The 19,896-nt window shown below is 52.0% G+C and overlaps 3 protein-coding genes across 4 annotated transcripts; 1 reads left to right on the top strand and 2 right to left on the bottom strand.

Annotated features, from left to right (window-relative positions):
• Positions 1-174: 174 nt before the first annotated feature.
• Positions 175-2,474, bottom strand: LOC113209073 (40S ribosomal protein S9). Of its 2 annotated transcripts, XR_003303553.2 has the most exons (5): positions 2,323-2,474; positions 1,684-1,912; positions 1,036-1,222; positions 789-965; positions 175-404 (listed from the first exon to the last, which is right to left on the bottom strand). XR_003303553.2 is itself a non-coding variant. In XM_026426419.2 (4 exons), exons 2-4 carry the CDS (start codon positions 1,904-1,906, stop codon positions 227-229), a joined length of 588 nt encoding a protein of 195 aa, XP_026282204.1. In that variant the 5' UTR covers positions 1,907-1,912; positions 2,323-2,474; the 3' UTR covers positions 175-226. The 2 variants fall into 2 exon arrangements, 1 of the variants encoding a protein (XP_026282204.1); XM_026426419.2 differs by lacking the exon at positions 789-965.
• Positions 2,475-2,634: 160 nt separating this feature from the next.
• LOC113209063 (post-GPI attachment to proteins factor 2) lies at positions 2,635-4,566 on the top strand. Its single transcript, XM_026426409.2, has 5 exons — positions 2,635-3,034; positions 3,501-3,685; positions 3,793-4,039; positions 4,117-4,332; positions 4,419-4,566. The coding sequence occupies exons 2-5, from the start codon at positions 3,509-3,511 to the stop codon at positions 4,544-4,546; spliced, it is 768 nt and encodes a 255-aa protein (XP_026282194.1). The 5' UTR covers positions 2,635-3,034; positions 3,501-3,508; the 3' UTR covers positions 4,547-4,566.
• Positions 4,567-10,019: 5,453 nt separating this feature from the next.
• LOC113208259 (leucine-rich repeat-containing protein 9-like) lies at positions 10,020-15,153 on the bottom strand. The gene is made up of 10 exons (XM_052264152.1): positions 14,845-15,153; positions 14,324-14,750; positions 13,535-13,713; positions 12,625-12,755; positions 12,211-12,539; positions 11,948-12,090; positions 11,338-11,868; positions 10,829-11,236; positions 10,517-10,738; positions 10,020-10,444 (listed from the first exon to the last, which is right to left on the bottom strand). The coding sequence occupies exons 1-10, from the start codon at positions 15,151-15,153 to the stop codon at positions 10,178-10,180; spliced, it is 2,946 nt and encodes a 981-aa protein (XP_052120112.1). The 3' UTR covers positions 10,020-10,177.
• Between the last annotated feature and the right edge of the window lie 4,743 nt (positions 15,154-19,896).

Raw genomic sequence — 19,896 nt, 5'->3', positions numbered from 1 at the left:
TAAAAGACTCATGATTATCCGTAACACATCTACTTTCCATCGAGTGCAAAATGAGTATCACGAACATGTATTCTCCAATCATTTGATAAGTGTGGGGTCTTGCAGCAGAGATGTCAGTGCAGTTATGGATTTCTCGAAATTGAGGGAAAGGATAAAATTACAGTAAACCAGAAATTGTGTAAGGAGAAATTTATTCAAACAATGGAGCATCAGCGCTCCACATAGCTTAATCTTCCTCCTCATCACCACCGCCGCCGCCACCTCCCTGAGCCTTGCGCAGGTTCTTCCTCTTGACACGGCCAGGCCTGCCGCCACCGAAGGGCGACTTGAGGGAGAAGTCGATGTGCTTCTGGGAGTCCAACCGCACGACAAAGCTGGGAATGTTAACCACCTGCTTGCGGACTCTGAAAAAACAACAAACCAAACATTAGCACGAAAGTGACGATTCAGAGAAATCACCCAAGAGTAATGAGAATTCAATGTATATGCCATGAATCAGTTTTGGCATAAAAGCCAAACTGGGATTATACACAGATTTACTATCACCTCAAGGATTAGAGACGCTCTAGAAAAGTCATGGCATCCCTTGCCCAGATCTTGAGGTGAACTATTTAAAGACTAGGTGTATCTTTGTTATGAATCATTAAAGGAATATATCCAGTATGGGATTAACACAAAGATTTTTTATTGCCTCATCGATTAGAGACAACTAATGATTTAGAGTCCCTTGCCCAATAAATGAGGCGCTGAATTGTATGTTGCACAGGTACTTTGAACAGTCTGCATACCTCCAATGTGCATGCTTCCCAGTGTAATGCAATCAGGCATAGGTAGAGCAAGCTCTGACCAAGTGGCCCTAGTGAAGTTGCAATCAGGGTAATGGGCGTTAAGGGAGCAAGCTCCACTTAAGTGGCCTAAATGATCAGTCAGGAGAAGAGTGAATTTGGTTTCACTTCGTAATCCGCCTGAGAAAATCAGAACTATCAAATGATAGCCAGCTGTAATAGAATGATTAGTATTGGATACACCATGTACCTGATGTGTCTTTGACGGATCAGCACTCGAGCATGGTGGATAGACTTGGCAAGTCCAAGTTTGAACACCTGGGTCTGCAGACGCCTTTCCAAGAAATCTTCGATCTTAAGACCAAGGACGTAATCAAGCTTCATGCGAGACTCATCCAAGACTCCAATGCGCACCAGACGACGCAGCAGTGCGTTACCTGCAGGGAATAGTATTGTTAGGTGCGAAGACAAGAATATAACGAACAGCAAGTGAAAATAGTTATCCTGATATCAGATAATGGTAATTCACATCAAACTTCAGACAAGAGGTGTCAATTCAATTAGATCATCATATTCAGGAATGATTAAAAATCTTCATGTAAAATTCAATACTAAACGGATCAGGTGTAAGAAATTTGAAGGGTTCTAACATGTGAAACTGATGAAATTAATTGAAAGTTAGTTGTAGTACCCCAACCTTAGCATACCACAATCAGACATAAAGATAGAGGTCCCATGGCAGCGTTTCAGTTGGGTTGCAACTTAATCTTCTTCCATAAGTACAGCCAATACTGTCCTTGCCCATGAAGCAGGAGGCACGAGGCCAGCCACAAAATAGGCTACAGCATGGCACATGGTGTACTGGAAGGTGACATGCAGTGCTGGAGGATAAGCTTACCTTCGAAAAGACGGCGCTGGTCTTTCTCTTCCAGAGTCAAAAGTTCTCGGGCAGCCTTACGGATCTTAGCCAGGGTGTACTTGACTCTCCATACTTCACGCTTGTTACGGAGACCGTACTCGCCGATGATCTTAAGTTCCTGGTCGAGACGAGCCTTCTCGTATGGTCTCCTGGGAGTAACATAGGTCTTACTGAAGACCGAGGGTATCCGGTTGTTCACCATCTTGGCCTGCAAAACGAAATTTCAAAACAAATTAAATCCCAGAAGTGACATGGCGATCCGGCATGGCCGGCGTGAGCAGAGGTTAGGGTACATGAGAATATTTGACCTAAGTAACATTTGGGGATAAGGAAGGCTGCGGGACTTGATAAACGGAATGAAAGTCGAACAAAGTTAGTCGAGAATGGACAATAATACGCAAAAATGATGGGTAAAGTAAACTGGTGGACCACGTTGCAAGCGGAAAACGTGGGAGCGAAACTTAACTGATCAAAGATAAAAACTACTAAGCTGCCAAGAAATAACGCGAGTTAATTGTGTGTTATGGACAATACTAGAAAACGATGCTCTGAACACTTAGAAAACATACAAAATAGAACTACTGAAGGACAATATTCCACATAATCAAGAGCTCTCACCGTGCGCGTCCGACGCCTCGGCCCACCAGAATGGGAGAATCTGGCTTTAAGAAATGTGGACGGAACCGGAGGCAGATGCGTTAAATACCCCCACCACACACAATACCAAGCGTACCAACAACAAAAGGGGAAATTGATGGAAAAAATATGCAAAATGAGAGGTGTGTGACCGATATCCCTACTTTTTAGTAGTTATCCTATTTATAAATATTATTTCGTTGAGCTTGGACTTCAGCATCTGGTATTCTACAAAATTAAAAAAAAATTACTAGGGACTTTTGCATTTTTCTGAAAATTACCGTTTTGGTCGATTTCTCAAAGGCAGTGGCACAGCAGACGAGTAGAGCAGTAGTAACAGAGAACAAGTATCAAAACAGATATTAAATTTAAGTATTTCATTTAAGCCCAGAGACATAGATTAAAATACAGCATTTAACCTTGGATTTCGCTAGAAAATTGTTTGGTTTGTTGCCCCAAAATTCTGTTGAGATTGGAAGGGTTGAAATTGAGTTATTGGATGAGTGAAAGACATGAGTGAAAGAATGAAACAACAAATTTTTGCCACGATCGTATTTTTTCTGAGGACAAATACCTTTGTCTACCACATCCCTTGATCATCGCCTATGCAACATGAACTGCTGATATTCTGGCGACCCGGAGATCTTTGCCACGTATTGCTGGATTGATTCATCTGCTGGACTTGTTTTATGAGGTATGTTGTTTTTCATAGACTTGTAACAACTAAATTGAACAACCATTTTCTGACCATGAGCATTATAATTTTGGACTGTGTTAGCCACACCTACTTTATAAAAAAAGAAACACCTCTATGCTACTGTTCTGTTTTGCATATCATGGTTACTTTCAACAGCATGTAGGGAATTCTCTTTGTTCTTTGCTAAATATCTGTAGAGATATATTCTCAAGGAATAAAATTTTATTCCACACTTATCAGAACAATTTGTGTACTTTACCTTCATCAAGTTAAAAACCACTTCTAATCTTTTCAACTAAATTTGATTCTCTTTGTCTAAATTTAAACCAAGCCTCTTGCATGCAACAGTTTCATTTCTGAAGCCTGAATGAAATCATCACTAATAAGTTCCTTCAGATTAAAATTTAAAATAACACATTTGCACTCTAATTTTTGTTCTCTCTTTCATCTTTTGTTTGAACAGGTTACAAAATGAATGCAATGGGATACTTGCCTTTAGTGCAGGAGAAGCGTCAAACATCCTGGTTGCGCATCCCATTTGGTAAGCTGGCATGGATTACTGTCAGCTTACCATTTTTTTCATTTATATTTTGTGTTATTTGGTCTGTCCTATTCAACTTTGACAAAGCAACTTTCACTCATTGCAAGGTAAGATATTTTTTGGTGTGTTTTTATATGTTTTTAAAAATAGTATTTTCAGTGAAGATTTTAAAAGTGAATTTATCTTATTGAATTTCTTTTTTCTTTTATTCTAGGTTGACAACTATTTACCTTCAATATCTGCGGCGATTGGAAACTTTAGCCCTCAGAGAGATGTGTGGCGAACAGCCATTGGCACGCATGCTCTCCCAAGACTACTGGTTGCCTCCAAGTATTACAGTTACTACAGAGCAGTTCTGTATAAGTGGGCTCATTCCTTAGCTGCTGTTGCTTGCTGGTTGACGGTTATTGAAAATCTTGCTCTTGTTGGTCTCACCTTTGTTTCTTCCAGTGACAATTATCGTAAGTATTTCTGAAGGCAAGTCTCCTAAAACTTGAATGTACTCAAATTCTGAATCTTATGACTACTTTTTCTACAGCTGCTCATGAAAAACTTTTTATAATATTCTTGATTTCTTCGGAACTCTACATGGTGCTCACATGTGTTTTGGTTTCCCGTACTCGGTCAATGCCCCCTGATGATCTGGATAGAAAATCGTTAAAAACTAAGTGGAGACTCCTCTGCATAAATATTTCATTTTCTTTAATGGCCGTTTACTGGTTTACAAGACACAACAGCTACTGTGAGCCAGGAGGTAAGAGAAAGTTGTACAGTTTAAATTATTCAATTTTCTCATCTATTGTAAAATTTAGTGTATCAATTGAAATATTTCTTTTCCAGTGTATACCCTATTTGCCCTCTCAGAGTATGTGGTAGTTCTGACCAATATGGCTTTCCATATGACTGCTTATTGGGATTTCAATGGCTGCATACTTGTTGTGGGCTCTCGAGGGATACATCTCAGATGACGACCACTTCAAATGGGGGATCACATCCAATAACGATGTGATCCAGGTGAGACGGTCAGTGGAGGGTCAGATTCAGTGCAAACTGATTCTACTGCTTCCAGTGAGCGCACAGAGGCTGAAAGTATTTCCACCGAAGATTCGTGCTATGGAGATTCCTCCGTAGCATGGATAAAGCCCCAGTTGCAAAATCAATTACCGTCTCGCCTGCGCACACAGCACAAAATACCCGGCAGTCCTGACCTTTGTCGGATATCGTGCTGTTGCGGTGGACCTCAAAGTTCCACAATCACAACAGATATTCCATGTAAAGATCCACGTACTTATGTTACTGAAGATGTGTACCCTGTACTTATGGTAAGTGGAAGAACTTACCTTCCACCAAGTTTAAATAGTGAAATTTGCCTTGAGATCAGTGATGGAGTGTGGACTTCACAGTCTAGTCCAAACCCACCGGAAGACCCTGAATGGATCAGACGGCGCGTTGTTGCTGTTGAACAACAACAGTGGAACCACTATCTTGCAGCATCTGCTAAGGCTGTCCAAATAGGCCAGTTTGCAGTGCCCACATTTACAGATGGCCATGATGAACATGTGCCTGATGTGGTCCATGAGACAGAACAAGAGGATAAATCTTCACTTGAAGATAGTGGTGCTCTAGATTGTGAAGATGTCAGTAGTCCCTCTTCCCCAAGTACAGCTAAGTCCAAATATATCACATCTAGAGAGAGAGACGATATAGAAATAAGTGGCTCTGCAGAAAATTTTGAAAAACTCTCCCGTACCCCAAATGGCTTAATATCAACAGCTGTCACCCACATAAACTTAGATAAAAGTGAAAGTGCTCCTGAGAAAACTGTGGAACTTCAGCCACCTTTTGTGAAGTGGATCTTGGTACCTCAAGATTTTACATCAGATCTCAAACCCTTGGCACATTTGCTGCCAATGTTGGGTCCTACTTCCACAGGTGAGGACCCAGATACAGCTAGTTCAAAGATTAGTCATGGTAATGGCCTGAGTGAACAGAATGTCTGCCCAAATCAAACACTTCAGCGTTGGCACTTTTGATGTAATTTTTCAAAATTGTCCAAATGTTAAAGTGGATGGTTTCCTTTTTTAAATATTAATTTGTGATAAAATAGAGACTTACAAACTTCTAGATGTTATGGAATGTTTGCTGGTTTGTTTAGTGGCTGTGCCCAAGTTATTTTAAATTGCACCAGTGTTCTTGTTTATCATGAAAGAGGTAATTTTTCCTTGGAGAAAAATTAGTGTAAGAGTTATTTTGGATTTGGTCGGTGAGTTGGTGAAAGGAATCAGAAGCATTTGGAATGAGGCACAGCTGGTTAAAAGAGTAGTCTCCTCAGAGGGGCCAAAGTATCTAAATTGTCTGAGCCTGTTATTTTCTATCAAAGCTTCTAGTCACATCAGAGATGTTAGTCTCTAATGCTCTATGTTTCTCTTTGTCTGATCTGATAGTTACTGTCTACATTCCACTTTTGAGTAAATCAAAAAATTTCCTCATTTTTTATGTTATTGTGCCAGAATCTGACATTACTAAAGTCTCAAATCAAGCTGGAAAAATATGAGAGTAAATACAATATATTAAAGTGCCAAAGTACTTTCAAAAACTATAGTGGCAAAAATAAGAATCACAACCTTGACATTTCAGTACCGGTAGTTATATCATCCCCCAGCTATTGAGTACTAAATCTGAGTCTACTTGGTTCTGATGAAAAAGTAAAGATGATGCCTTGTAATTTTTGTACGGGCTGTATAGTACTCATAAGCACTCATCTTAGATATTTGCCAGAACTAATGAGATGCACAGTGACTTACAAGAAGGCATAGAATTTCTTCTGTTTTCTGTCCGGTATGTGGTGTCAAAAGTGTTTTTGAAGTTTAATCTGCTTGTTTAGTATGCTTCATGGTTTGCTGAAATTGGTTGTTGGTGCTGCTTTTTGCATAGTTTAAAGATACCTTCAATTTTATGGCTGTCTCTTGTTATTAATTAGGATGGAATTCACTTTTGACATGATAAATGATTTATATATTTTGCCATTCACTACTGCCTTAACTATGCTAGTTTATTGTTTTATCATACAGTATGTTATGTCTGTACTTAAGGAAAGTTGCTCTTCACAAAAACCCAGTTTTATGGTGAAGTGCACCATATTCATTTTAAAATTTTCAGTACTTCTTCTCTCATTGGACTTTAGTCTTCTATGTGTCATGGTGGTCAACAGAGGTTGACAACTGTTTCATAAAAGGATGTCCACAAATAAGATGAATCTGCTCAGTTATTCAGCTCTGAACAGCAGTTAGATATCTATTATTTCAATCTTTCTTTTTCTACAAGTCAGCTACAGAAACTTCATTTTAAACATGGAAACAGATATTGAAATTAGGGTGCATTATGTATTTTAGTATTCCTCAAGATTTTGAATGTTGTGATTTTACTCTGATTTCCAAATAAGTTAATACAACAGTATTGCAATTTTGTTCATTTGGTGAAAACCTTTTGAACATTGTTGCCGATGTGCCAATCTGGTCCCTTCCATGAACATTATTTGATACTTGTAACATGGATATCAATGTTTCTTCATCAAGTATTGTTTTGATTTGTCAACACTGCCATACTTATGTAGTTAATTGTACTGTGCGTGCTGTTCTTCCTTTGTTAATGGGTTGGAATGGAACTATCTGTGTCCTCATCATCCCCACTACAAATCTGACTAAAGCAGATGTTTAGAGATAGTCTATGGTTACCAAGTTTTTGTGTATTGCATGAAATTCATTTACCGATTGTATTTTAGTTAACCTAGCTCATGTTGCGGTGGTGGAATTTTTTGATAATTATGGTAAATGGTGTTTTGTTGCTTCTTTCTTTGCAGAAAAATAAGACTGAATGTGGATTTTGTGCAAAGTGTTTAGATCTGAGACGATTCTGAGCCTGAATTGGTTGGTGGAAATGGATCTCTTGCATTATAAACGGATTTTCCACAAGTCTCTTTCACTGTGTTGAATTTTACATCATATTGTTTTGCCTTGCCATGTATCCCTCAGAAAATTCCACTCCTGATTGCAGTAAATTTTAATATGTATTTAGATTTTTATTTTTGTTGTTGTTTTGCAAGTGTAAAATTTTTACCTCAGTTTTGTTCTTACTTTTGCATTTCAGTATCGAACACTTCTGTTCTCTTTGTTCTGTTTTCAACTTTTGGTTTGTTGGTTTGTATTTTAACATTCCAAAGTAATTTTTGTTGTATTATGATGTCCAGGTGTAGCTTAAAAAGCATTCTGAATTTCCTCTGAAAGTATTTAAAGCTGTGATTACTATTTTGAAAGCTTTGTTAGATAAAGGTTCATGTTATGTTATTTTAAAAGGACCCTTCATGAAACCTTTTACCAAGTATTAGTATGGATTCTGAGTTCACAAACTACAAGCAGGATTTGTATGCTCGGTAAGCTTCACAAAGTCAATGAGGTACCGCTTTTTGTCACACTCGCGTTTTGTGAACTCTGAATCCCTTTTTTTGGAGGATGTCCTCAAAGAGTGTGATTATTTGGTCCCCTCATGTACACTGAAAAAATTATGAAGTGTTTGTAATATTTATAGAGTAAATGAATTCAATTTCATTTCACTGTCATCATTACAAAAACTCTCTCAGAGTATATAGAGTATATGCTTTCCATTTTATTACATACTTACATGCGACTTTGACACATACTTGTGTCTGTAAGAAGAAAAACTTGTTTTCTTAAGTAATGTATGGGAGGGGCTTGATATTAGTGATTATGATCAGGATCACATCTCTTATGACGTATTGGTTATTGTGAATAGTTTTGAAAAATATTTTAATAAAAATTGATAGCTTGAGTGTTGTGCTCCTTACTAATGTATTAACAGCCTGTTTTCAATGCAGTGTGGGATATTGATTTCGTCCTTGCGTACTTATGAGATATACGTGTGTGAATATGCATCATTTGAGTCGGGAAACTTTATGTATGCTCTCCTTTGTAAAGAAGATAATAAGCATATTGCAAGAAAGGACTAAAGCCCAGAAGTATTTTATGAAAAATAGCTGTGGTTGAAAAATATCATTTGAGGTTTTTTGAAAGACTGTAAGCAGCAAAATAAATTTAAAACAAAATCAAAACTGTATTATTTTAGTTTGTCAACTCCATTAATATTCAGTGTCTATAACATCTGAATACTCTTAACAAAATATACTTGACACCTGCAAAACAGGACTATACAGCACAAATATCACTTATCATAACTATTACAAACTGCATATTGTTCCTCAAAAACGCTCAACAAAACACGTAGTCAAACGGGCAAAAATCTACCCGTCACAAAAAATGTCTTTCCTCGCTTCCTTCTCAGCCGCGGGCCTGTCACCAGCGGGTCCCCAACCGAGAGGGATATGCATGGGGGTCGGGCACGAGTTGCACAGGTCCATGGGGTGGCCGTCGAGCAGCTGGAGGTCGGGGAGCAGCTCCCTCATCAAGGCGAAGTGACGAGGGCGAAGGCACACCGGGTTGCCCAGCAGACACAGTTCGGCGAGGCGCTGCGTCAGGCGGAGCCCCTCTAGCTCTCCGGGATCCTGTCGGACTCACCCGGTCCATCACAGCGTACATTACACGAGAATGTCACACCCGATTCACCGTCGTGCGAGCGCCTTACCGCAATCTTGTTCTTGGCGACGAACAGCTTGACGACGCCCTTGGCTCCGCCCAGAAAGCCGAGACCCTGCAGGTGATTGCCGTCGAGGTGCAGGTCGCGGACCTCGCGCAGCAGTCCAGCCTCGGCGGCCTGCTGGACGGTCGCCTCCTCCAGATGGTTGCCGTCCAGCACGAGTCCCCGCAGCTCGAAGATACCCAGCCCTGTGCAGCAGAGACCAGTGCAAGCCCCTGGCTGGGTAGGCCACCCAAGGACAGCAGTGTGTGGCAGGCCTGCCTCCGCCCAGTTCACAGGCGTCCGAGTGCCGGCCTCACCCGAAAGAGAGTCGAGTTGGTTGTGCTGCAGGAACAGGGTTCTGAGCCGCCGCAAACTCCCGAGCTCTAGTGGAGCCAGGCACGACAGGCCGTTGTGGTCCAGGAAGAGGGTGTGCAGCGTGGGGAACGCGACATGTTCTTCGGGGCCCGCCGCACCTCGTCGCGGCCGAGGGGAGGCATCCGAGGCAGCAGGTGGGCGCAAGCATCGCACCTTCGGGGAGAGCGGAGGGCGTTAGTCACGCAGGGTGGCGGGTACGGTGGTATACGCTCGTCGGCACCCCGCTCGCCGCCCCCACCTGGTTGTGCCCCAAGTCCAGGACGGCGAGGCGCGGCAGGCGCCGCAGTCCCCACAGACAGCAGAGGTCGTTGTGGCTGAGGTCCAGAACCTCGAGGTTGGGGAGCAGCTGCTCGGGCAGGTCCACCTTCCGAGCGAAACAACAGTCGCGTCAGCTAGCGCGGCGGGGCCACAGGCGGGGCCACAGGCGGGGCTAGGGCGCCGCGTGGGGGCCGGGGCCGCGCACCAGCCAGGTGGCCAGCTCGTGCGCCCCCGCGGGCCTCGTGGGCCCCAGCAAGGGGCCGCGCGTCGCTCGCCGGCCAGCCAGCAGGGGGTCCTGCCGCGGGGGCAGGCCACCGTCAACAACCACCCCCCGACTCAACAAAATATGGACGCTTCTCGTCTCTGTTTATGTGATATCTCTCGACCATTTTCCGTCCCGTATAGAACTGTGTCACTGCAAGAAGTACCTGCCGCAAGCCGGCGCTCGTCAGATGCAGCTCCACAAGGTGCGTCATGTCCCTCCACGAGTACTGGGTCAGCAGCGCGTCCCTGTCCAGGCAGCCGCCAAACGTCTCCCGCGCGGCGACCAGGTCGCCGTCCATCACCTCCTGGCCGTTGACGCTCTACACACGTCGAAAGCGCTGTTAGAGCCTCGCACTCACGGGAAAGAGACTACGAAGGCGGCTAAGGTATACCTCGAGGTTACGTAGGTGGAAGATCACAAACTTCTTGAAGTTTATGTCGTCGGAGACGTCGTTGCCAGTAAGATCGAGAACATTGAGGCGGTGTAGCCTGCGGACGGGCTGCAACTCCTGCAGAGTGCGGATGTAGTTGTTGGCGAGGTGTAGCTCTCGCAGTGACGTCATCTCCTCCAGACCGCACAGTGACTGCAGCTGGTTACTCGATAGGTCGAGGAACTGCAACGACAAACGACGGTCCGTGACGAGGCTCTGCTTCACGTCACGGGCCTGAGACACTCTGATCGGGTGAGGATGATAAAGGACAACCTGCAGATTCTGCAAGGGCTTGAGTAGCGGCACGGCGCGCAGATAGTTTCTGCTGAGGTCCAGCTTGATGAGGCCGGGGCAGTGCTGGAAGCAGGACATGGGCAGCGCCTCGATGGCGTTCCTCGCCGCGTTCAGCTGCAGGAGGTGCGGCAGGGAGGCCAGGACATGCGTCAGCCCTCCCTCCCCGAGCAGGTTGTTACTCAAGTCGGCCCATCGCGTCGCTCCAAGCCAGGAGGTCGACGAGGTGGTGGCCGCCGGATGCATCTGGGCCCCAGGTGCCGCCGCCCCCGCCATCGCCATCGCCCACGGCACGAGGGTGGGGTCCAGGACGTGCGTGAGGCCTCGGCCGCTGGCGCTCAGAGAGTAGCGGTCCGGCTGCAGGCAGTCGGGTGCGCCGTCCTGCTCCCTCTGGACACGTTCACAGTCCAAAATGTAACTTTTCTTGTACTTCCAATGAACACTTTGACTTGAATGTTCCAAACTTCTGTAATGTTCTTTCTATTGCTGACCTCTTTGCCCATGTCGGCCCGCCATCGCAGGCGCAGCTCGTCCGGCCCGCACTCCCGCTTGCCCGGGAGGTGTTCTTCCTGCGGCTGCGCCGTCGGCTGCGGGGGTGGCAGCGGCTGCCGCGACGGCGACTGGCGGACGGACGCTGGGCGGCTGGAGGCCGGGCGGCCCGCGGGGCCCGCGGCCGGGTGGCGCACCGCGGGCGAGTGGCCGGACCGGACGCGGTTCAACGGCGCGCCCTGCTTGTGGGCGGGCGACTGTGTGCCCGAGGGCGGCGCCGAGGGCGGCGGCGGCGGCGGCTCGAGGAACACGGGCCCCGCTTGCACCGGCTCGCCGTCCAGCGCGCCCAGCCGCGGGAGGTAGCGCGCGGCCAGGTAACGCCCCTGTGCTGACTCCAGCACGTCCTCCACGGGGTTGTGGCACACTTGCAGGCAGCGCAGCCCGGCCGTGTGCTTGTTGAGGCTCCGCAGCACCACGAGCAGGTGACGGATGTTGTTCCAGGACAGGTTTAAGCTCTCCAGGTGCGGCAGGTCCTGGAATGCCAGGCACGTCCTAGAGGATAGACGGCGCGCGTATCGAAGGGAGGGGGGGGGGACTAGCACCCTTGCTTACCCTCATGTTGACCAGCGTGACGAAGTTGTTGAAGGAGAGGTTGAGGCTGCGCAAGTTAGGGAAAGCGTAGAGCGAGCCCAGGGACCCCAGCTGGTTGTAGGACAGGTCCAGGTGCGACACGCAGGGCAGCAGGGGCAGTTCACCTAGTGGTAGTAATCAAGGCGATTGGTCAGGCGATCAGCTTGAACTGTTCGTCAGAACAGTAGCGTCATGTCATCGACAAAGTCATGACATCCGATATTGGCCACGACTACCTCACGCACCCAGCACTTTGACGCCGCGCCCCGCCAGGTTGACGGCAGTGAGTCGCCCCCAGTCGTTGCACGCCACACAGCGCGCCAGCAGAGCCTCGTCCAGCACAGGGTGCTTGACGGAGGCCGGCGCCCGGACGTCCTTCCACCAGGGGGCGATGCGGCGCAGCCCTTCCTCGATACCCTGGTCCGGGCCGTCATAGTCGGCCGCCTCGTCGTCGACGCACTCGTATTGGAACTCGACGAGGAAGAGCAGCTCTGGGCGCGGGCCGAGCACCCGGTACATGCCACACTGCTTGTCGTCGGGCTCCACGGACCTCTTCCCTCCCCGCGCCGCGGTCCTAGGGACGCAGGCGAGTTGGCGTCCGGTTAGCGTCGGGGCGGGAAGTCGCGGCCATGGCGGGCTCGGCCCCGCGGGACACCAACCTGCGCAGCCGTGTGCCCTTGCTGAGGCGGACGAGGGGCGCGAGCCTGCGGATGCTGCTCGGCCGAGGCGGGTGGCGCTTGAGCCACTGGGAGTCGGCCAGCGCCAGGCAGTTGGACACGAGCAGGGGCTCCTGCAGGCCGAGAGGACGAGGGTCTGACAGGGGTGCGAGCACTCCACGAGCGATCCTCGAGCGGGAAACAAACCTCGGCTTCACCAAGGGCGGGGTAGTTCAGGATGTGCAAGGGCCAGGGCGCGTAGCGGAGCTCGCGCGCCGGACTGCACAGCAGCTGGAAGAGGGAGCCGCAGTCCTGGTGCTCCACGCTCTCCGCGGTCTTGGCTAACTCCACGCCGACGGGCGTGACGGGCGTGATGAGGCGCGACTCTGGTGCTCCACGCTCTCCGCGGTCTTGGCTAACTCCACGCCGTCGGCGGCGACCCCGGCCGGCGCCTCGTCACCCTCCAGGAAGCTGTTATTCCCGCCCGTGTGTGTGCTACCGCGGCGGGATCGCGCGCCGACGACCGTGGCGGACGAGGTCAAGGTGGTCGTGCTCGGTGTCAGGCTGCCCTTGCGACCTTCCTGCCCATTCAAGTGCGCCTGAGATGTGGTCCAATAGTGCGTGTGGCGGGAGTGGCCGAGAATGAACCACCGACTATTTTTGTTCTTGTTCCTCCGGGTTTACCTGGCTGGTCGTAGCGCTACCGGAGTCCTCCTCGGCGTCCTCCACGCGCGCCGCCGTGTCCTCTGGGTCGGTCTCCGCCGGCCGCCACCCCTCCACGAGCTCGGCGCCGCGACTGCAGACGTGCGTGACCCTGAGGACGCGCGCGCGCCGCAGCTGCCACTTACTGGGGACAGAGACGGCGGGCATCGTGTGGTGCCGAACTCGAGCGATGTCCGTGCTCATGTCTAACTCTGGACGCGCACGCGAATTGGGAGCTGCAGGAGAAGCGGTCGAGGAGGTTCTGGCACACGTTGGCCAGCCGGCTGCCCTGAGGGTGCACGCTCATGGCCACGTTGCCCACACTCTCCAGCTCCAACTCCAGCTCGGCGAACGACATCTGCAACGTGCTCAAGTCACGGACTGCTCCCGCTGCAGAGAGGTTTTCAACTTTCTCGGGCTTACGTCGTAATCGGCCCGGTGCTTGTCGAGCTGCAGGTCCAAGTCCTCGGTCCAGCGCGTCAGCTGCGCGACGAGGTTCTCCAGGGCGGCCCGGTTGTCCTCGGCCTCCTGTTCCTGCTCCTCAGCGGGCGGGTTCGGGCTGGGCGGCGTGGCGGGCACCCCCAGCCGGTGCAGGTACCCGCGCATCCTCTGCTGCGCGTGCAGCTGGCGGGCCACCTCCTCCACGCGCCGGTGCTGCACCTGCAGGTGCGAGCGAGAACGGTAAAGCCTCGTGACGTGCTGACCACACCAAAGTGATCATATTGGCAACACGATAATGGGCACTGACGGACGAAATCCTCGCTCGGTCTTCCCGGAGGGATTGCGTACCTCGCACTGCTTCTGCCCAAAGTAGAAGAACTGGTCCCGCAGGCGCTGCAGCCCCGCGGTCGCAGCCCGGCCCAGCATGCGCACGGCCAGCATGTAGCGGGCCTCGGCGTGCCGCCGCAGCATGCTCATGTGCCGCCCGCCCGCGGCGTAGAACTCCTGGGGGCACCGCGCCGTCGTCATGTTCTCGAGCACGCCGTCGAGGCCACGCTACGCCTTTCCCTCGAGACCCCTCCCCGCACCTTGAGCTGAGTTAACTCCTCCGGCTCGACGGAGAAGCCGTCCAGGTAGAGCAGCTGCGGCAGGTGCAGCAGCACGCAGCTGCGGTAGTTGCAGAGGCGCGCCATGGGCGTCACGCCGTACACGGGGTCCGCCAGGCTGAGCACGCGGAGCGCGTGGGCGTCGCAGAGGTGGCGCGCTTCCTGGAGAGAGAAAGGCAAGTTCCGGTGACTTTGTTGCCCACTTGAGTTTTCGTAAAGAGACGAGCCCTGGGTTCTGGGACTCGCCTTCAAGCTGGCCAGTGGATTGCCGCTGAGGTTGAGCGTTGTCAGCCGCTTGCATCCCGTTAGCGCTTTACGCAGGGTGCATATCAGATTGTCGGCCAGGTTAAGGTCCTCCAGTGCCACTAGGCTCGCCAACCTCTGCAAGCAGTGTAGGGGTAAGGACAAGGTGGGTAAGGACGAAGGGACGGTCACCCTTGGCGCCGGGTGGGTAGGCAGCCCATTCGACACGCACCGAGACGCGGGCGATGCGGTTGCCCGGCAGCCAGAGGGTGTGCAGCCGCGAGAGCGGCGCCAGGTCCGGCAGCTCGGTCAGGCGGTTCGTGCTGAGGACGAGCTTCTCCAGCGTCACGCACACCCGGACCACGGCCACGTCCCGCAGCCCGGCCTCCACCAGCCACAGCTCGGTGAGGCGCGACAGGCCGCCGAGGCCGTCGACGATGCGGAGCAGCGCGGCGCTGGCCTCGGGGTGGCCCACCACCAGCAGCTGGCGGAGCTCGGCCGCGGCCTCGGCGTCGTCGAGCACATCGGGGACCTGAAGCATCTCGTGTCACGACACACGTCACAGGCACAGGGACGTACGGTGACCAGCCTGTTACCCCGCTGCCCACCTGACCTGAGCCGGGCCGTTGGCGTAGTGTATAACCAGCCGCGAGCGGTCGGCGACGGGCTCCAGGACGCGCCCAGCGCCACGCCGGCCACCGCCTTCAGCCCCGCGGTCATCTCTCTGCACGACGGCGCGAACCCTGGACAAGGCAGACCACCGGATGGGTTAGGCCGATTTCAGACAAGGTCGATCTCTTGCGCCTCTGTGCTCGATGCGGCCGACACGGCATAGTGAGGAACGCTTCTCGCGGCGTGGGGCTGAGGCGCTGAACGGGGTAAGGCCAACCAGCCAACCACTCGACGGTAATGCTTACGGTTCTTTGATTTCCACGGAGCTGGCTTTCACGGTTAAGCCCGCTGTGATGTCGCCTGGCGAAACATGAACAGTGATGGTGACGCGTCCCCGGCGCGTCCCGCCGACCCCGCCGTCCCAGCCCCGCCCGCCCGTCCACGCCGCCCGCACTACGCACCTGTGCTCGCGGCCCCGCCCGCGGAGGCACCTCGCGGCCTACGGTGCCGCGCGCCGCGCGCCCCGCCCTTGCCGTCGCCCGCTTTCTTCTTGACCGTTTTCGGCTGCGACATGACGCCCTGGTCAGCCGCGGAGGTCGACGGCGGCCGCTAGGCGGACTCATGGGCGCGCCAGTGGGCGACGACGCCGCCGTCTCGGCGCGGCGACGGCGCGGCGCGTGACAGCACGGCGGCCACCTGGCGGACGGGCGCGACGGGCGCGACGGGCGTGACGGGCGTGACGGGCGTGACGGGCGTGATGAGGCGCGACTGGGACGGGCTGGGCGGGGCGAGCGGCGGACCGCGCGGCCATAGAAACCGATCGCACGATTGTCGCAGGCGCAGGGGCGCCCCGCACTGGCCGGCCAACCCGAGGGCAGCCGCGGGAGGAATGTTCAAGGAACGGTTCCAATAATCGAAAAAGATGCGAGTGTAAGGGAAGTCATTAGTCATTAGCGAGTGATGGGTCCAAGAGGGTCTAGGAACAGGTTAGCAATTAACATTTCCCCTCACCTCACCGCACTGCGAACAGTTGCCTATGCGCAGAGCGCTCTCGGGTCGGGGTCGGGGGCACCTTACGAGGGGGCTGCCCAGGTTGGTGCTATAGTACTGTATCGTCCTCACGACCCTCGGTGCGGCGGGGAGGGGCAGGGGGGTTCTGTGCTCACGTGTGAATATTTCAGGCTGCCATCCAAGTTTTACACTGGCGCGATAACTTGAGTGTTAAATGTGAGGCGAGCAGAGCGCCGGGCGAGGGGCGAAGGGGCAGGGGCGGCGGCCGAGGCCACGAGGCAACCAAAGCAAGGCGACCCACAACCCATACCCTCTCGCTGCTCCAGGGGCAAGTCTCTCCGCACCCTCCTTGACTTCTCGGGGCAAGAAGGGGAGGATGAGGCGGAGGAGGTGGTAGAGGAGGAGGAAGGGCTTTTCGCCATCATTTATACATGTGAAGCCGCCATTCTAGTTTACAGTCCGCGGGGCGGTGGTGCCGGGCGGGGCGGTGGTGCCAGGAGGAAGGAGCGGGATGGACCCCCTTCCCATCCTCTCCATCTCGCCCTCCCTCGCATCTTCTCCGCGGCCGTCCGCCCGGCGAGGTCCTCTCCTCCTCATCCTCCTCTCCATCCTGGTCGCCTTCTCTAGCTCTGCCCCGACTGGTCCGGTTTCCTCCTGGGCCCTCCCTGTAAAACCTCGCACATAAAAGATGCGGTGTTGTTCTTGTTTTGCAGCAGCCTTGCGTGATCCTCTCTCTCGCTCTCTCTCTCTCCACCCCCTCCTCGTTCTACCGCCCTTTCTTCTTTTCGCAGCGAGGGTGAATAGCAGCACGTAAAGGCCCAGACAACCCAGGGCCGCGTTGCATTTTGCATGCCGGCGCCTAATTTGCGATATCAGTATGCATTACTTCCGACCCGCGTCCCGGCTCCGTCCAGGACCGGCGTCCTGCTGCCTGGCCGCAGCAGGGCTGAAGGGGCCGCAGGGCTGCAGTGCAGAGCCCGTAGGGCTGTCGCTTGGCGTGCGGTAATAAGGGACCGTGCACACAGCACGTAACACCTCCGAGGACATATGACGGTCCTGACCCTAAAAATCATTGGCTTTCCTTTATTAGTTCAGCCACGTGACTTGGGGGAGGAACGAGGGGAGAGAGGAAGCGAGACAGTCAAAATCGCCTCAAATTTGGGTGACGTACATTATGTAGACCGTGCCTATTACGGTCGCAGTAGTCGCGGATGAGACAACGCGACAGGTAGCTGCTATTCATCTATTCCTCGGCGTGCCGCTCTGCCATTCATCTCCTCCCTCCCTCTCCCACTCCGCTTGTTCCTCCCTCTGTCTCTCTCACTATATCACACTCTCTCACTCGCGCTCTTGCCTCTGCTGCGCCCCGAAATTTCCATACCCAAATTGCTATGGCGGCCCCCGTGATTGAAATGCAAATGGAACCATCTGTGTCAGCGTTTCTCACCCGCCAGACCCGGCCGCAGCGTGGCGGGGCGGGGCGGGGCACATCGGCGCAAAGTCCTATCCGGCCGATAGTGGCATTCGGTTGTGGGGCGTAACGGCGGTGTATGTCGCCGTTGAGAAAAGTAGAGTGCAGCAGACAAGTGTATGCGAGTGTGCACAAGTGCATGCGTAGCAGGAGCACGTGCAAAGCCCATTCACGCGCAAAAGCTGCAAGTTATAATTGAAGTGTATCATAACACATGCATAATCCGACAACATTCGTCCTCGAAACAAACGGGGGCTGGTTGTCCTCTTGACGAAATTTGAGGCGTCAAGTATGGAGAGAGATGTACGAAGAGTAATAACAATGCCTTTCGCCTTGGCGCCTAATAGCAGCGAGTGAGTAGGCAACCCTCCCAGATGCCTAAATGCGGTACAGTATGACCAAAAAATGGTACGGGGCCCGCCGTATGTAGTAAAGAGAGATGGGAGGGGGGAGTGCGTGTGAGAGAGAGAGAGAGAGAGAGAGAAAGAGAAAGAGAGACAGGGACAGAGAGAGCGCCTCTTTATCGGCCCGTCTTTTCCCTCCCCGTCCGCTTTGCGGGGCTCAGGCGGCTAATTGAGCTACTCCCCCACCCCCTTCTCTGCCCCACCGACCACCCCCCTCCCCCTCTCCTCCCATAGCGCCCCTCTTGGGGCCTCGCCCGCACTCAGCCGCTTAGATTGGTTCATTATCGCGAATCATTTGCAGGCAGAATGAAGCTGCTGCTGCTCTGGTGCTGCCCCCCCCCCTTTTCCTCCTCCTCACCCCACTAACCCCCTCATCCCACCCTCTCTCCCTTCACCACGCTCCCGAGTCTCATCTACTCTGCTTTCAGCCAGTTTATAAAAAGGCTATGAAACAAGCGGCGCACAACTACTGCTGCGTGTTCCACCCCTCTCTTCTCCAGCGCGAGCGACTTAGCTGTTGTTTTTGTTGCTGTTGCTGTCGTTGTTTTTACCCTTGCAATACTGCCGCGTCAACACTTTGGCGACGCAGCGGGGGGTATACGGGATGTGCGCGCGCGATGTGCCTGGCTGGTGCTGCGCGCCCGTCGCACTGACCCCGATGACACTTCATCATACGCGCGATTAATCGTTTTGCACTCTTCTTCGGCTGATCGTTATTTTTTAAGAGTCTCACTCGATTATGGGCCTCGCGATACTCGCGCGATCACCGCGGGGGGAGCCTCGCCGTCTCCAGGAGGAGGCCTGTCTCCCCAAATGATCCGGCGCGCGGCCCGCGACGAGTCTCGAACGAAAAATGTACGTTTATACGAGTGACCTGAAACAACTACTGCTGTATTTCGCGAGTTTCGCGTTCTATGTCGCTTGCGATATGGGGATGTGCGTTCTTTGCGAAAGAGATAGAATAAAAGTGATGCGATTCTCTCTGAGCGCACGCGCGACCCTTCGCAAGACTCCAGCAGCAGCAGAGATCTTGTCCAAAAGCTCCCCCTCCTTCTCCATGAGGGGCGCTGCGGTCATTACTTTTTAATAAGCACCGGGTGGCCCGGCGCGGCCCGGCGCCCCCGCCCGGCGCCCCCCGCTCAGCACCTCGCTACGAGCAATATGCCATACAGCGCGCACAGCCTGAGCCAGCAGCCGAGGAGGGCGGGCTTATAATCTAAGCGTGATGTTACCCATGGGACTCCCCCGCCTTCCCCCTTTCCCTCCGTATCTCTCTCCCTCTCTCTGTCGTTCTCTCTCTCCCTCTCTCTTTCCGCCCACCCCCTTTACTTGCCCGCGATTCCACACCACCCCTTCTTCGGGCGTAAGTACGGCCTCGCCACAACTTTGCCGCCGATCTCTCTCCTCCTCCTCGTCGTCCTCCTACACCTTGGCATCCTCGTCTCTCCTGCGAGCGAGCAATCCGTTCGCTTTCACATTTGTCATTCCTCCAGCAGCTCTTTGCTTGCCTTCTTTTCATCATCTGCATTGGTTCGTCGCATTTTCAAAAAGCTTTTAGTACCAGGTGGCTGATTTCCGCCGCGCACTTTAGTAGTTATACTGTACCGCATGCACGCGTGCGGATGGGTTGCCTACTAACACGGGGCCATAGGGGGCTGATCTCAATGTTGATTCAAGTTTCAACCCACTGTCGTGGTCTCTTTCGTTTCTTAAATCAAATTTAACACAACAAAGTTGGCAGTATGGAACTCTAAAATAATCTGTACAAGATGATCCTCTCAGTTTG

This window comes from Frankliniella occidentalis, unplaced genomic scaffold (assembly GCF_000697945.3).
Source record: "Frankliniella occidentalis isolate FOCC.00 unplaced genomic scaffold, Focc_3.1 Scaffold16, whole genome shotgun sequence".
Taxonomy (NCBI): domain Eukaryota; kingdom Metazoa; phylum Arthropoda; class Insecta; order Thysanoptera; family Thripidae; genus Frankliniella; species Frankliniella occidentalis.
This window is presented reverse-complemented; position numbering and strand designations above follow the sequence as displayed.

What these genes read in the sequence shown, in the direction of transcription:
- LOC113209073 (XM_026426419.2), bottom strand. Translation starts at nt 1,906, where the DNA reads ATGGTGAACAACCGGATACCCTCGGTCTTCAGTAAGACCTATGTTACT. An exon ending in CCAGCGCCGTCTTTTCGAAG is followed by an intron (nt 1,223 to 1,683) that starts GTAAGCTTATCC and finishes TATTCCCTGCAG; the next exon opens with GTAACGCACTGCTGCGTCGT. An exon ending in ATCCGTCAAAGACACATCAG is followed by an intron (nt 405 to 1,035) that starts GTACATGGTGTA and finishes TTGTTTTTTCAG; the next exon opens with AGTCCGCAAGCAGGTGGTTA.
- LOC113209063 (XM_026426409.2), top strand. Translation starts at nt 3,509, where the DNA reads ATGAATGCAATGGGATACTTGCCTTTAGTGCAGGAGAAGCGTCAAACA. An exon ending in CAACTTTCACTCATTGCAAG is followed by an intron (nt 3,686 to 3,792) that starts GTAAGATATTTT and finishes CTTTTATTCTAG; the next exon opens with GTTGACAACTATTTACCTTC. An exon ending in CAGCTACTGTGAGCCAGGAG is followed by an intron (nt 4,333 to 4,418) that starts GTAAGAGAAAGT and finishes TTTCTTTTCCAG; the next exon opens with TGTATACCCTATTTGCCCTC.
- LOC113208259 (XM_052264152.1), bottom strand. Translation starts at nt 15,153, where the DNA reads ATGCTTCAGGTCCCCGATGTGCTCGACGACGCCGAGGCCGCGGCCGAG. An exon ending in AATTCGCGTGCGCGTCCAGA is followed by an intron (nt 12,756 to 13,534) that starts GTTAGACATGAG and finishes CTCGGCCTGCAG; the next exon opens with GAGCCCCTGCTCGTGTCCAA. An exon ending in AGCCCTTGCAGAATCTGCAG is followed by an intron (nt 10,739 to 10,828) that starts GTTGTCCTTTAT and finishes TTGTCGTTGCAG; the next exon opens with TTCCTCGACCTATCGAGTAA.